Source organism: Coregonus clupeaformis, chromosome 12, assembly GCF_020615455.1.
Source record: "Coregonus clupeaformis isolate EN_2021a chromosome 12, ASM2061545v1, whole genome shotgun sequence".
NCBI lineage: Eukaryota > Metazoa > Chordata > Actinopteri > Salmoniformes > Salmonidae > Coregonus > Coregonus clupeaformis.
The window spans coordinates 25397991-25414334 of record NC_059203.1 but is presented as its reverse complement, the minus strand read 5'-3'; the positions used below and the strand labels follow the sequence as shown (position 1 = coordinate 25414334).

At 46.2% G+C, this 16344-nt stretch overlaps 2 protein-coding genes across 2 annotated transcripts; both read right to left on the bottom strand.

The window, feature by feature from the left end:
* On the bottom strand, positions 1-6364 carry LOC121578108 (probable transmembrane reductase CYB561D1). The gene is made up of 3 exons (XM_041892221.2): positions 5714-6364; positions 5370-5407; positions 1-652 (listed from the first exon to the last, which is right to left on the bottom strand). Exons 1-3 carry the CDS (start codon positions 5868-5870, stop codon positions 152-154), a joined length of 696 nt encoding a protein of 231 aa, XP_041748155.1. The 5' UTR covers positions 5871-6364; the 3' UTR covers positions 1-151.
* Positions 6365-7170: 806 nt separating this feature from the next.
* On the bottom strand, positions 7171-15292 carry LOC121578115 (ataxin-7-like protein 2). The gene is made up of 10 exons (XM_045224043.1): positions 15163-15292; positions 13845-13913; positions 13059-13377; positions 12553-12854; positions 12284-12366; positions 9385-9599; positions 9104-9284; positions 8832-8953; positions 7774-8647; positions 7171-7612 (listed from the first exon to the last, which is right to left on the bottom strand). The coding sequence occupies exons 1-10, from the start codon at positions 15290-15292 to the stop codon at positions 7595-7597; spliced, it is 2313 nt and encodes a 770-aa protein (XP_045079978.1). The 3' UTR covers positions 7171-7594.
* Between the last annotated feature and the right edge of the window lie 1052 nt (positions 15293-16344).

Below are 16344 nucleotides of genomic sequence, written 5' to 3'. Positions count from 1 at the left end.
TAAAGACACTTTATGTTGGTTTTTCCTATATTTTGGCAGTTACCTGTATGTCTGACTGTGTCTATCTTTTAAGACACCTAGTATGTATGTCTGTGTCTATTGGCTACTGTATGTACTGTTCTCTACTGTATGTGCGAGTCTACATCCTATCTCAGGTGGTGATCTTCTTGCGTGGCAGGTAGGCGTTAGTGATCTGGTTCATGACCACCAGGGCTGGGAACAGGGGCAGCAGCAGGAAGCCGTACCACACCACCCCCTTCACCGTGGCCTGGAACCAGTCCGAAAACATGGCTGACACCACGGTCACAGTCGCCAGCAGGTACACCACCAGGCCACAGGTGGCGTGGTAGAGCTTGAGCCGCGGCGGGGACAGCTTGAGCAGCTTGGGGAAGAGGAGGCAGATGCCGCAGGCGGCCTGGAGGGCAGTGGCAGCCAGGGTGCCAACACCCAACAGGCTGTGCCAGGTGGCCAGGTGGGGGCACTCTGACACGTTCTTGCTGGCCACCATGAAGCCCATGCCGGTAGCTGCAGCCAATAGGACCAGGGCCTGGATGAACCAGTGCAGACGGGCTTTACCCTTCCGGGCCTTGAAGCAGAATGGAGTCCCATCGGGAGAGAAGAGGAGGATCCCCTCGGTCAGGCACAGGAGGTACTGAGAGAAGAGAGGGGGAAGACAATCAAAGGATAATCAGAGGGTTAAGAATTGAAGGAGAGGATGAGAGATTAAATCACCCTTAAACTTTGAATTTTTTCACTCTGATGTTACCTCAAGCTGTTTATGTATGTGTGAAAGGGAGGGAGAGAGAGGGAGACATTTGTTGTGCATCTCTGTAGGGTCAGGAGTTCATGCTAAGAATAAGCCACTAAGAGACAGAGGACGACTGGATAACGCACAGACAGAGGCTTTAACACCGAGAGACAATGGACAGTGTTGTTACGTACAGCACCAGTCAAAAGTTTGGACACACCTACTCATTCCAAGGTTTTTCTTTATTTTTTACTATTTTCTACATTGTAGAATAGTAGTGAAAACATCAAAACTATGAAATAACACATATGGAATCATGTAGTAACCAAAAAAAGTGTTAAACAAATCAAAATACATTTTATATTTGAGATTCTTCAAATAGCCACCCATTGCCTTGATGAAAGCTTTGCACACGCTTGGCATTCTCTCAACCATCTTCACTTGGAATGCTGATCCAACAGTCTTTTCCTTCACTCCGAGGTCCGACTAATCCCAAACCATCACAATTGGGTTGAGGTCGGGGGATTGTGGAGGCCAGGTCATCTGATGCAGCACTCCATCACTCTCCTTCTTGGTAAAATAGCCTTTACACAGCCTGGAGGTGTGTTGGGTCATTGTCCTGTTGAAAAACAAATGATAGTCCCACTAAGTCCAAACCAGATGGGATGGCATATCGCTGCAGAATGCTGTGGTAGCCATGCTGGTTAAGTGTGCCTTGAATACTAAATAAACCACAGACAGTGTCACCAGCAAAGCATCCCAACACCATAACACCTCCTCCTCAATGCTTTACGGTGGGAAATACACATGCAGAGATCATCCGTTCACCCACACAGTGTCTCACAAAGCCACAGCGGTTGGAACCAAAAATCTCAAATTTGGACTCTAGACCAAAGGACACATTTCCACCGGTCTAATGTCCATTGCTGGTGTTTCTTGGCCCAAGCAAGTCTCTTCTTCTTATTGGTGTCCTTTAGAAGTGGTTTCTTTTTACAGCAATTCGACCTTGAAGGCCTGATTCACACAGTCTCCACTGAACAGTTGATGTTGAGATGTGTCTGTTACTTGAAACTCTGTGAAGCATTTAATTGGGCTGCAATTTCTGAGGCTGGTAACTCTAATGAACTTATCCTCTTGCAGCAGAGGTAACTCTGGGTCTTCCATTCCTGTGGCGGTCCTCATGAGAGCCAGTTTCATCATAGCGCTTGATGGTTTTTGCAACTGCACTTGAAGAAACTTTCAAAATTCTTGAAATGTTCCATATTGACTGACCTTCATGTCTTAAAGTAATGATGGACTGTTGTTTCTCTTTGCTTATTTGAGCTGTTGTTGCCATAATATGGACTTGGTCTTTTACCAAATAGGGCTATCTTCTGTATACCCCCCCTACCTTGTCACAACACAACTGATTGGCTCAAACGCATTAAGTTAAATTCCACAAATTAACTCTTTATTTATTTATTGATTTCACCTTTATTTAACCACGTAAGCCAGTTGAGAATAAGTTCTCATTTACAACTGCGACCTGGCCAAGATAAAGCAAAGCAGTGCGATAAAAACAACAACACAGAGTTACATATGGGGTAAACAAAACATAAAGTCAAAAATACAACAGAAAATATATATACAGTGTGTGCGAATGTAGTAAGTTATGGAGGTAAGGCAATAAATAGGTCATAGTGCAAAATAGTTACAATTTCGTATTAACACTGGAATGATAGATGTGCAAAAGATGATGTGCAAATAGAGATACTGGGGTGCAAATGAGTAAAATAAATAACAATATGGGGATGAGGTAGTTTCAGAATGGCTGTGTACAGGTGCAGTGATCGGTAAGCTGCTCTGACAACTGACACTTAAGGTTAGTGAGGGAGATAAGAGTCTCCAGCTTCAGAGATTTTTGCAGTTCGTTCCAGTCATTGGCAGCAGAGAACTGGAAGGAATGGCAGCCAAAGGAGGTGTTGGCTTTGGGGATGACCAGTGAGATATACCTGCTGGAGCGCAGACTATGGGTGGGTGTTGCTATGGTGACCAGTGAGCTAAGATAAGACAGGGATTTGCCTAGCAGTGATTTATAGATGACCTGGAGCCAGTGGGTTTGGCAACGAATATGCAGTGAGGGCCAGCCAACAAGAGCGTACAGGTCACAATGGTGGGTAGTATATGGGGCTTTGGTGACAAAACGGATGGCACTGTGATAGACTACATCCAATTTGACATCACCGAAGTCAAGGATCGGTAGGATAGTCAGTTTTACGAGGGCATGTTTGGCAGCATGAGTGAAGGAGGCTTTGTTGCGAAATAGGAAGCATATTCTAGATCTAACTTTGGATTGGAGATGCTTAATGTGAGTCTGGAAGGAGAGTTTACAGTCTATCCAGACACCTAGGTATTTGTAGTTGTCCACATACTCTAAGTCAGACCCGCCGAGAGTAGTGATTCTAGTCGGGCGGGCGGGTGCAAGCAGCGTTCGGTTGAAGAGCATGCATTTAGTTTTACTTGCGTTTAAGAGCAGTTGGAGGCTACGGAAGGAGTGTTGTAAATAAAATAAAATAAATAGGTCATTTAGCAGACGCTCTGACTTACAGGAGCAATTAGGGTTAAGTGCCTTGCTCAAGGGCACAGACAGATTTTTTACCTAGTCGGCTCGGGGATTAGAACCAGCGACCTTTCGGTTACTGGCACAACGCTCTTAACCACTAAGCTACCTGCCGCCCACACCTGTATGGCGTTGAAGTTCGTTTGGAGGTTTGTTAACACAGTGTCCAATGAAGGGCCAGATGTATACAAAATGGTGTCGTCTGCATAGAGGTGGATCCGAGCGTCACCAGCAGCAAGAGCGACATCATTGATATACACAGAGAATAGAGTCGGCCCGAGAATTGAACCCTGTGGCACCCCCATAGAGACTGCCAGAGGTCCAGACAACAGGCCCTCCGATTTGACACATTGTACTCTATCTGAGAAGTAGTTGGTGAACCAGGCAACAAGTATTATTTTTTTTGTACTAATGTTACTATTAGTACTCTCTAAAATGTACTTTAAGGAAAATGTTATATTTCTTTTTTATGTTTAGCTAATTTAAAAGTATGCAATAAGGTGTATAATAGCATAAACATGTCAAAAACAAATGTAAACATTAATAAACGCATTTCTATAGCTTTCAAAATATTTTTTTATTTATTTTAACAATGGAGGAGTACCAAGATGGCTGCCCCGTGGCTTCAATACAGCGCCCCGTCAGTCTTCCAGGGTTAAAAAATAAAATAATAATAATGTATGCACTCACTAAATGTAAGTCGCTGTGGATAAGAGCGTCTGCTAAATGACTAAAATGTAATGTAAGAATATAACTTATTAATGCCTCATGAGCTTAGTTCAACTGTCGTACCCCATAGTGCTCAAAATATAAGCTTGTTTCACTCCAATGTTTGTAAATAAAAGGTTCTACAGCTGCACCATCGAGAGCATCCTGACTGGTTGCATCACTGCCTGGTATGGCAACTGCTCGGCCTCTGACCGCAAGGCACTACAGAGGGTAGTGCGTACGGCCCAGTACATCACTGGGGCCAAGCTACCAGCCGGTGTCAGAGGAAGGCCCTAAAAATTGTCAACGACTCCAGCCACCCTAGTCATAGACCGTTCTCTCGGCTACCGCACAGCAAGTGGTACCGGAGCGCCAAGTCTAGGTCCAAAAGGCTTCTTAACAGCTTCTACCCCCAAGCCACGAGACTCCTGAACAGCTAATCCCCCTTTTACGCTGCTGCTACTCTCTGTTTATTATCTATGCATTGTCACTTTAACTCTACCTTCATGTACATATTACCTCAATTACCTCGACTAACCTGTGCCCCCGCACATTGACTCTGTACCGGTACCCCCTGTATGTCCCCTGTAGCTCAGTTGGTAGAGCATGGCGCTAGCAACGCCAGGGTTGTGGGTTCGTTTCCCACGGCGGGCCAGTATGAAAATGTATGCACTCACTAACTTTAAGTCGCTCTGGATATGAGCGTCTGCTAAATGACTATAAATGTAAAAAAATATATGTAGCCTTGATACTGTTATTTTACTGCTGCTCTTTAATTTTTTAAAATGTATCTATAAAACATTTTTACTTAACACTTATTTTTCTTAAAACTGCATTGTTGGTTAAGGGCTTCTAAGTAGGCATTTCACTGTAAGGTCTACACATGTTGTATTCGGCGCATGTGACAAATAAAATTGTATTTGTAAACAAATACTATCAAGTTACAATGGAACATCTCCTGGTAACATCATCAGCCCAGGGCTAAGGGTGTACTTCACCCCTCTGTTACACACTGTTCTATCCATTATTAAAGAGACAGATAGAGAGAGGGGGATAGGAAAAAGAGAAGAGGAGAGAAAAGAGAGAAAGAAGGAGAGAGAGAAGTAGAGAGAGGTGGATGTATAATTCCTCCGCAGGCTCTCCGTGTCGGAGAGGCATGGCAGCGTACACATGTCGCAGCGGAAATAAGATGGTCGTAGAGCTTAATCTCCCACAGTGACATTACCTTACGTAAGACTAGAAGTAGCTGGTATTTTGGTATAGTGGCACACTACTGCCAGTGTTTGTCATGTTTATGTCATCAGGATCACTTACTGCGATAGACATACAAACAGGATGCCAGGAAAAGAGACCTGAAACACAGATGCATTGTTTAAATGTCAAAATGTAGGTTACTACTGCAGTCATCAACCCTAGTCCTTGGGATCAATGGTTTGCTGGTTTATGCTCCAGCCCAGCACCAGAGTAACACTCTAATAATTGATACTTGAGCAATACTTGAGGTGCTGGTCTGGAACAAAACCTTGCACCCACCAGTTCCCCAGGCCTGCAGGTTTTGTGCTTTATAAAGTTTAGGATGTCATGTCAATAGGCCAACAAATTACTGTTGTATGACGCCAGTAGTTGTAGTGACAGACAACATTAAGAAGAGAACTCACTTGTTCCAGGGCGGGACAGTAGTGAAATCAGCACAGTGAGACCCAAGGCAATGACATGGGCAGCGATCACGGCGACCCTCCGCATCCACACATGGAGCCAGAACTCGCTCATCCCCAGCCCCTCGCCAACCGGGCTGTACTCCACATCTGCCCGCATCTCCCCTCGGCGGCCGGCTACCTGAGAGCATTCATGCCGAGTGTACAATGACAAACCGGTGGTCTGTGTACAGTTGCAGATACATGGCGAACAGTAGAAGATTAATCTGGTCAGTTATTCTTCTTGAACTGTTGGCGCCAAGTCTACCTGTGACCGCGCTGGGGACTCTAGCGCTGCAACAATGTATCAAATTGTATCACAAACAAACTGTTGACCAAAACAACACAAGAAAACGATGTCGCGAAACAATAGGCATGCAATCTCTCCAACGGATTAGTCGAAACACGACAGTAAATCGCCTCCCGTTTAAGAGATTATAAAACGGCAGTGTTTTCCTGTTTCGCACCTCCGTAAACAAAATCAAATTCCAAGCCGGCCGGTTTCATTCCGGGACATCCCGCAGATAAAACAGTTTAAGTCTAGCAGCTACTTTTAGTCCTGGGCACCTGCAATGATACTGTACTACTGCTGGTTCAAGTCGATCAGGTGGGTTCTTCAATCCACTTCCTGGGTAGGACCAATTGGTGGATGAGACATTTTACAGGTTTCCACTAGATAGAACAGCCACAAAGTCAAAATGGCTATATCGTAATAAATCATTAATGAAAACAAACTAAAATGAGGTTTTTGGTCTTCATTTGAGATTAAGGTTTGCATTGAGGTTAAGTTTAAAATAACATTTTAATAAGATCAAATGTAGAAATGGGCGGGGTTTATGACTGTGATAACTAGTGACGACCTTTTAGAGAGGATGGGGAAAAAACTGCGACGTCAGATCAGGGAGATATCTCCAACAGCACGAGCCGGTATCCTACCAGGAAGAGCGCGCATTGTCCTAATTGGACGCACTCGTTATAATACTTGTATAAAAAACGTAACGGTTAATATGAACGAGAATTAGTAAATATGTGTCTATACCATTTAAAAAAAACACAACCTCTAACTCATTGCTCTTAAAAGGGAGTGGCCCCAATTGCATTAACATGGCATGAAGGAATGCGGTCCATGTGAGCGATGACATGCTACCTGAGCGCTCCTTGTCGCACCTTGACGCACAGGTGTGTAGGCTACCCAACCGGTCTGTCACTACTTAATATACTGGCGTCATACAACAGTAATTAGACAATACAGTGAGATAATTTCTCAGACTGCCATGCTTGTATAAAAGAAGCCGGTATTTGGGACACATGAGTAACTGTCTGGTCAGCTAATATTTAGGAAGGGGTAGTTTTATGATCTGGTATATCAAGGGTGCAAAAAATGATATTCCCTCCTAATAAATGAAAGGCCACAACTTCAAGCATGTGTAAAGGATATTTTTTATCCATTTTTATAAACCAACATATTTATTTAGCAGCATAACCAGAAGGTCTTGAGGTATTTCTAAATTCATACACAGAAATTCACGTGTTCCCTTTGTCCTGCACACACTCACCAACAACAGCAAACTCACATACACACCCACATCCGACTCAGGAACTGAACAACACATAACTCATACTGTATTGGTCGTAAACACTCTCTCTCACTCACACACCTACCTGTACACTCATACTCTCATATAGGAGTCAATAGACACACGCACCTGAACACACACAAACATAAGCTTGAATATCCAGTCACACTCACACACATCTCTTGAGTCCTGTAGCCACAGTCTGAGGCATGATGTCTGAAAGTGCAGGCAGGGCTGACTCCCTCAGTGGCTTGTAAGGCAGGCACTCTTAATGGTGCAGTTTTGGCTGTGGAGAGAGCAGGAAAACGACAGTCAAATGGCTGCTTTATAGTCACAAAAACTAGGATAACATATTACATACAATATAATTTGTACCATATGTAGATAATATATTCCTAATATAATCGTAAATTGTAAACAATAGGAATAACAAATGCCTCAACCCACCTTCTGTGTCCCCATTTTCTTCTCCACCCCGCCAGGTAGCGCTCCCCCCTTACTGTCCTTCCAGGGGTAGAAATTGGAGCGAGGGGAAGAGGGCAGGCGGTGCGGTTTGGAGGGGGGAGAGGGTTCACTGCTGCCCCCCTTGCGTTTCTTCCCCAGCCCCCTGTGCTCGTACCCCGTTGCCCCCCTCCCGTGCAGTCCTGAGTCCCCCCCGCGAAAGTGAGGGTCGGGTGGGGAGGAAGAGTGTCCAGAGGGTAGGTGTATCCGTTTAAACGCCCAGGCAGCTGCTGGCGAATGGGGCTCCGAGGGGGATGGCTGGGGGCGGGGTTTGCTGCTGGGGGAGAGCGTGCCATTGGTCTGGCTGTGAGGGGTGGGCGGGGCGGTCTTAGAGGAAGTGGATGTGGGCCGTCCCCTGTCCTGGAGGATGATAGAGTTCCTGTCTGGGCCGGAGTGCTCACCCTCCTGTGACGGGGCTTTACGTTTACGGAGTGCTGCGGCGGCGGCAGCAGCAGCCTCCTCTCTGAGTCTCAGTTGCTGCTTGCTGGGTCGCCCCACCGGGTTCTTGGGCCTCCCGGGACCTGGCGGCCGCCCTGGACCTGCCTGACGGACAGGAGGGGGCGCAGGGGCTACAATATGGCTGCCACTGCCACTGGAATTCTCTGATTGGTTAATGGCTGTGGAGTGGGAGGAGATTTGTAGGCGTGTCTCCTTCTCTGGTCTGTGGGAGGAGGAGGAAGGCCTGAGGGATGGGGGGATTCTGTGGCTTCCTGTCCGGACTTTAGAATGCAGAGAGGAAGAAAAGGATGAGGAGGAGGGAGAGGAGATGCTCTTCGCAGAGGGACTTTGGGACTGGAGGTCTGACGCTTGAGGTATTTTCCTGCAGATAGAAAATATATCTGTATTAGATCCAGACAGAAAACTACAATTCAATAGTTTGTTCAGAGAGGAAACAAATCAGAAAAACGGCACTCGAACAGCACCATGTAGCGGTTATGCCAAACAGCTACACCAGTAGACCTTGTATACTGTTACCACAGGACACACATTGAAAGAAATCTTACTTCCAGAGGTGTGCGCTGATGTGCTGCTCCACCATGGCATTGAGAGCCGACCGAAGGTGGTGGAGCCGCCGGTCAAAGGTGTACATACCATGACCCATCACATGACTGCCAAACGAACACCCCTAGGTAGAGGAGAGGAGACAGAGCACGGGGTGTTAGGGGAGTGATAACACAGTCAGTGTTGGCAACATCCCTGCGTTCTACAGCTGTCAAAAGGTCACCATACTGCAGTGATAATACTAGGAGTGGTTGTTGACATCCTGTAATCTTACCGCGGCTGGTTTGGGGTGCCAAGAGGACGAGGGGTATTCGATTGGTTCCTCAGGCCCCTCTCCCTCGCTCTCATCGCTGGAAATGCGCCCATGGGTGAGGGGTGATGGGGCTTGGGTGCTACCCTCCTCTTGACGAGGTTTGTCCTCCTCTGGAGCGCTCTCTGAAGAAGCCCTGGACCGACTGAACACACACATTTATATTTTGTCCACATCTACCACAAGTAGGTACCACAAGTATCTTTACTATGATTTGACCACAGCTGATAACATTAGTCCCCCACCTGAAGGCAGGGTTGTTGGTGAGAGGCCTCCTGCAGTGGGGGGTAGCTGGGGGGTCCCTGTGGGCCTCTGGGCTGGGGGACCGGCCTGAGCCGCTCCCCTCCTGGGTCTGAGCCCCCCGATCACGGATCCGGACCCCCGTCTTCAGCTCAGTCACCAGCTGGTCAAAGTTTTTACTCCGACCAGAAACCTTTCGCCGCTGGTGAATAGAGTGAATCTAAGGAGAAGAGAAAGAAACAGACGAGGGAGACAAAAACTATACATTAATAGTTGATTTGTTTATAAAATGTCTGTTTCTTACACAAAAAGGTGCTTGGACAAAGACTTGGTCAACTTAAAAATAAAATTAGCCTGTGCTTTTCATCCAAATAGAAATGATAAATTGTTCTAGTGCAGTGAATATATGGGTGATGCTGTCCAACCTTCCTTCTGTTTTTGGAGTGAAAACTATAGCGCCGAGCCCCTATGACAGGCAAGACCTAAGAACCACCGATGGTCTGAAATTAATGATCGGTTTCAATCTAGTTCACTAATTTTAGGATATTGGTAAATCTGTTCTCTCATCACCTCATTCTGAGGCACAGATGGGTCTGAGACATGGTGAGATTCATTACCATTTAACTGTGCTGCTAGAGATCTGAATCACACATAACATACGCCTGAGACAATCTGTTCAGAGCAGCACAAGGGTTGGGGATGAGGGGAGTGACAAACTATCAGGAAAGAGATTATTTGAAGGAAACAAGCATCAGAAGACCTGGCTTTGGTACCTCCAAGGGGACAGGAAACTAGAGCCTAAACCATCATGAGAGATCTGTAGAAAACATTTAAAAAGAGGCAACATTTCATGAACAATATGTAGGTATAACAGCTGATGGCAATAGATTGTTGTATCAACTAGTCTTGGTAAAGAGGGAGGATAAGCCCTGGTACAGCAGACAATTAGACATTAAGAAAGATACAGTGTGGGCGTCTGAACAAGAAGTGAGGGAGGGAAGCCGTTTTCCTCAGATTCATTCCTTTCTCTTTCCATTTCCTGTAAATGGGGTTCTCTGCTCCTGCCTACACGTGACCCCTCTTTGCACTGAGAGACACGGCCGGGTTCCTCTTTTAGACAAACCAGCAGCCTGCGCCACAGACACACAGCCCCTTCCTGTGCTCTCAGCTCTAGACAGTGGCCATGTCAGTACTTTGACAAAAGCCTCATCTTAACTTTAAGTAATCACTAATCTAACATGGCGGGATGGGTGAAAGTAAGGTTTCTACTACTTTGCCGTCACCTTCCTAGTCATGTCAGATCAGTGATTTTAATAAGGAAAGGAGGAGGTAGTTTCTCTTTAACACTAACTACACCAGGGCTCCAGGACTAGGGGTCATATTCAATAACACAATGTCCTCAATGCCCTACACAAAATACCCCTTCCCTTATATGGCAAACTTTTCAAATACTAAGGCAACACCACAATCACGAAGCAACATGATATTTAGACGCCGAGTGTATTATGCTGCCATAGCAACAAATAGCTGTGTAGAAAACAGGAGAGACAGGTGAGAGGAAGACAAAGAGAAAGTAAAATGGGGAGAAATTAGTCATCCTCATAATTCAAAAGGGGCACTCCACAATTAGGCCTACTAGTAATGTCATCCATTTTTTGTTTAAAAGTGTCTGTTTGAAATCCATGCCCGATGTGACGTCATAAATGGAAGTAATTACTATGTTATCTATGGGGTACTGGTTTTGAAGGGAACCATTATCATTGGAGCTCCTCCTATTATCATAGGATAGTAATAATAACCTAGATATGTCTCTTATCTGTGTCTGATAGTTCCCCCTTCTCTTACTGTGCTGAATCACAGATAAAAAGAAAGATCCAAGTTATTACTCTTGGCATATATCGTTGACTGTCTTTTGGAAAGGGATTCCCATCTCTTGCCGGTGGGACCTCCAATGGAGGAGCCAGATAAGTTATTTAAACAAATAGATCAGTTGTAACCAGGGGTTAAAGTATATTTAATTTCTTACCAGTATGGTACCTCCTATGCAACCTTCTAATGTGGCATAAACATAACCAGCAATGTTTTAATCTGATTGCTAAACAATCACTTCAAAAGGCTCCCTGCGCACATTCGTCCACCCTAAAATAATTTCCGCAGTCATACAGTGCACCTGCCATTTGATGAATGTAAAGAGACATCTGTAACAAAACACCAAGAAGTGTAATGAATGACATTGACATACGGTCTACACTTGTAACCTGAATTGATGCATCCACTGTCCGCGCGCGTTTCTGTCACTCGTCTCTGCCTTTGCAAAATGTAACTGTTATCGTCGAACCACCTCGCATTTTGGAGCGTATTACACACGTTTTCCAGTATATTCGCACATTTTTCATGCGATAATGATAAATAATAGTGTAACAGCCAACAGTTGTAATTTTTGTGATAGGCTCATGTTCAACCGGTACGGCGTACCCTCACTATTTATTTTACCAGTACTCCGTCTCAGACTGACTTACTTTCACCCCCAGTGTTGCCAATTTAGCAACTTTGTCACTATATTTAGCGAGTTTTCAGACCCCTCCAGCAACTTTTATTGGTAAAAGTGGCTAGCAACAAATTCTGTTACTTTTCAGGCTGCCTTTGGGGAGTTTTGACACTGAAGATTTCTATGATTTTGATAGCATTTAGAGACTTTTCCCGCAAAATTCTGCCGCAAATGAGTGTGAGAAGCTGTCTGTGCAACAGAAGTCACAGCAACGGTGCACACAGGCAGAGAAGGGGGGTGAAAACGCTACGTCGTTGAAAATTGGTGCTGTGACGTCATCGCTAGGACAAGAAGAGAGGAGACGGGGATAGAGAAGGAAGATGACAGTTTATATGAGCGGGTGAGTGTGAACTTACATTGCAGGTCAGGAGACGAGTGCAGACTTTCTTCCTCTCGGAGTCCAGTACTCCACAGTGCTTGTCTAGATCACACTCTCTCCCTGGAGATGACAGGAACAGAAGAGTGTCTTAATAGCAATCAAACATCAGATAGCTGTGACTCAATAGTCTACACTAGCTTCCTTTCCTTGTGTTCAGAGGGGGAGGCCCGTCTCTCTTAAAAAAATACATTTAATCTCTGTGACCCAAACCTGCATGAATTACAGTTAAAGGAAAGAAAGACTCACTGGAGGCCACTTTGTTGTAAGGTCTTGGTCCACGGAGATGGCCAGGGAGGGTAGCGACCGATATGGCCTCCTTTCTCTGGGTGTGTGTCCTCTCACTAGTGGAGGGCCGGCCGGGCGGGGTGGTGGATGGCCGGCCGGCCGGCGTGGGGGATGGCCGGCCAGGCGGGGTGCCTCCATGCGGCCAGGGTGGGTCTCTGAGGGAGGGGGGTGGGGAGCTCAGGGGAGGCTCCAGGGGTGGAGGCTGCTTGAACACGGCTGATTCAGAGTGACCGCTGTGGGGGCTCTTATCCAGGGGGGAGTGGCTGAAGGGACAAGAGAGACGGTCAGATTTTTAAAACATCGAAATGAATCATCAGAATACATTTTAAAAATACATCTCACAGATGGTTATGGATACAATAACAAGATGGTTTTCACCATGGAAAATTGAGAAAGGCCACCCCTATCCTCTAATCCCTCCTCTTCCTCAACCCCCACCCTTGATCCATCTAGCCCATCCCTCTTACCGTACTCCTTCCTTGGGGGGCTTGGTGTGTCTGAACTGTGGGGGTGTAGATGGGGGGGCTGCTCTTGGTGCCCCGGTCCCTTGCCCCCTCCCTTCCCAGAATGAGGTTGTGTGGGCGGAGGATGGGGAGTGGCTATGGCGGGGGCGCTGCTGAGGTGCTGGAGGGGGGGAGCGGAGGCGGGTGTACAGTTTGCTCAGGGGGCCGTGTCTCCTCTCACAATGCTTCTCAAAGGCCTGGGGCTTGACCACCTGGCCACAGTGGCTACACACCACCAAGTAGAAGTCATCTTTGCCCGGGTAGTGGCCGAAAATGGACATGTCTGTGTGTGGGGGGGGCGAGAGGACCAACAGGAGGTGAGAAATCACATGGAGAAAGTATGTATAGATACAAACACACATCACAGTGTCTACCTCTCTCTGTAAAACACACAGGAACAAAAGCAGGCAGACAAATACACACACGAGGCAGCGTCGGTCAGACAGCTGCTGCTGCAGACTGCCAGGCTGGTTGCCAGAGGGCACCTGGGTACAGAGAGACCCTGGCAGGCAGCAGCCCCCCCCATGCCACCCAACCACATTCATCTCTTAAGACAAGACACCCACAAGCACGAGAGGAAGAGGAGACAAATCTGGAGAGACACACACTGTTTGGGACACACAAACACATTGTGCTGCAGTGGCATGTTCGGATGTGGCTAGCTAGGTGACCCAGATCAGTAATGTTAGAGGCAAATCTAAACCTAAGTATGAAGGATGTAATCTTACAAGTGTTCCAAAAAATACTTACCTTCCTTCCTAAGAGACATTGCCTCAGCTGCTTTCTTCCCATTCTTGCTGCAGTCATCACCATCGGAGCCTGAAAACAGAGACTGTGACTGAGGTGTACATACAGGATACACATGCAAGGCTAGTCTAGTAAGCTTTGGGTGCATCTCAATAGTCAAGAGGTGGTTCCTTCATTACATCTTCCTTTGATCCGCAATGATCTGAAAGGCAGATCAAGTGAAAACAACATGGAAGACAAACACCTTTGCCAGTCCAGTTCTTCCATATCAGTGGATAAGGGCAGAGGAGATGAGGGAAAGACACTATTGAGATTCATCCCCTTGTCTGTGTTGACTACACAGGAAGTCAGGAGCAGAACCTGTACCTCTGGTCTAACAACTGGCACACAGAGATAAGCAGCAGGTACAGGTTCCATACAGGATGTATATATGGGAATTCCCTTTCAGTGTGGATGTTAATTTTGGAATAAACTGGATAGGTGACTTCATTTTGTATGGCGAATTTGTCCCCTCTGTCTGGTGCTTGATTTAGGTTACGAACATGATTTTAGATCTCATACACGTGTGCACTGATGGAATTATGTTAATTTTGTGTTAGAGAATTGTTGGTTTATAAGAAAGTTAGGGGAGAGTAGAACTTGGAGCGGTGCCTGACAATGAATGCGCGCGCACACACACATACACACACACACACACTTGGAGCTATGAAGACACAGATCTCGTATGGAAACTCAAAAAATAAATTGTGCCTCGAATACACAGTATTTCCAAAAACTGTTGTCACATCACCATTCCATCAATCGAGAATAGCTCAAAATTCGCCCTGAAATAAAAATCTAGATTACCTAAATGTTACATGGTGGCAACAGCATCAGACTCCTTCTTAGTCGCCGGTGTCTGTATCATCCTGCTAGCATTATTAGCTTAACTTCATTGCTAATACGGCTAGCTAGCTTTCCATGGCAAGAAGTTGTTCGCTACAACTAATACAAGACGCCTTCCGCTGTAGGGCCATAGTTCTATTTGGGTGTGTGCCGTTGTAATAAGATAATATTGTCAAATTCTTTTCATGGTCTGTGTATACATAAAACATCATAACGAGGATCAAATAGAAACGATTATCACTTATTTTATGGGAAGACGCCGTATGCGCTAGGACCTGGGACAGAGCAACACGTTATCCTCCCAGCGCTAGGACCCAGCAGGGTCTTTGTTTGGGTAGCATGGTTAAGGCTGCCGCCCGTTTCCTCGAAAATAAACCTCAACAGAATGATCATCGGTTTGATATCTAACAATACCGATGCCAAAGTGCTCCCTTACCTTCCGACGCAGTCACACCGGCTCTCTCGGCCCAGGCGCTCCAGCTTTCGCCCACGAAATCATCGAGACTAGGCACCCGCCGTTCCAGAGCAGCCATTACATTTACTGCGCGTTCACGCACCGCCATCATCACTGCGCGGCAAGAGACTTACGTCATATTCCGCGTTCACGAAAGGGATGGGAAGTACCTGCGTGCGCGTTCATGAAACGCCCGCATGTAGCCTGTATAGTCGAAAAAACTCTAGGGGAGGACCAGACTAGAGGGAACTGGCAAAGAGCAGGTCACTTGACTGTCTGTTGAGTGTTTATGGATGCTATGGACGAGATGGGAAGGCCTTGCTATTTCAAGCTCTGTTGTGCTTCAGTAGTACATTTGAAACCGAAACAAACATACAAGGTCGTGTGGCCAGCCCAGACTGGGTCCCCTGGGGTTGCGTGCACAACTCCTTGATGGCCACAGTCTGCTGGTTTTGGTCTATCTGTCGTGCACAGTTCAATGCCATAACATGAATTGGCCTGAGATTTGGGCCACATTCCTCTGCCCAGGCATTGCTGACGAATGCCAGATTTTACAATCTAGCTTCTCAGCTAAACACGTTTTAGCAATCTGATGCCCTACGGCACAGTCGATGACGTGGCGTGCAACCATTGGTTGATGCATGCAACGTCTACACTGTTCCAGAACAGAACCGTTATTTTTAAAAGCATGGGAACTGGTTAATAACGTTATTTTACGTTCCATGCATTTTTTCCCCCCACTAGAGATCCTGGTTCGAATCCAGGCTCTGTCGTAGCGACCGGGAGACCCATGGGGCGGCGCACAATTGGCCCAGCGTCGTCCAGGGTAGGGGAGGGAATGGCCGGCATGGATGTAGCTCAGTTGGTAGAGCATGGCGTTTGCAACGCCAGGGTTGTGGGTTCGATTCCCACGGGGGGCCAGTATGAAAAATTAAAAAATGATGTATGCACTAACTGTAAGTCGCTCTGGATAAGAGCGTCTGCTAAATGACTAAAATGTTAGCTAGCTCTGGTCCAGTTAGTTAAAAAAAAAAAGTTTTATAAAGGAAGATCAGTGTTTCCAATGACATCGGTGTGCATCGTGATCTTAACCAAATATGAATAGGCATTGACTACTAATTGGTTGTCATATTTTTGACCAAACATAGTGCGTTTCTATCTTCA

Bases quoted from the DNA above. Each gene is read 5' to 3' on its own strand.
- LOC121578108 (XM_041892221.2), bottom strand. From the start codon at position 5,870: ATGCGGGCAGATGTGGAGTACAGCCCGGTTGGCGAGGGGCTGGGGATG. The intron at 5,408-5,713 runs GTGAGTTCTCTT...TCTGTGTTTCAG, and splicing joins ACTGTCCCGCCCTGGAACAA to GTCTCTTTTCCTGGCATCCT. The intron at 653-5,369 runs GTAAGTGATCCT...CTCTTCTCTCAG, and splicing joins CTGTTTGTATGTCTATCGCA to TACCTCCTGTGCCTGACCGA.
- LOC121578115 (XM_045224043.1), bottom strand. From the start codon at position 15,292: ATGATGGCGGTGCGTGAACGCGCAGTAAATGTAATGGCTGCTCTGGAA. The intron at 9,600-12,283 runs GTAAGTTCACAC...TCTTCTCCTTAG, and splicing joins CTCGTCTCCTGACCTGCAAT to ATTCACTCTATTCACCAGCG. The intron at 8,954-9,103 runs GTAAGATTACAG...TCCTCTACCTAG, and splicing joins GGCACCCCAAACCAGCCGCG to GGGTGTTCGTTTGGCAGTCA.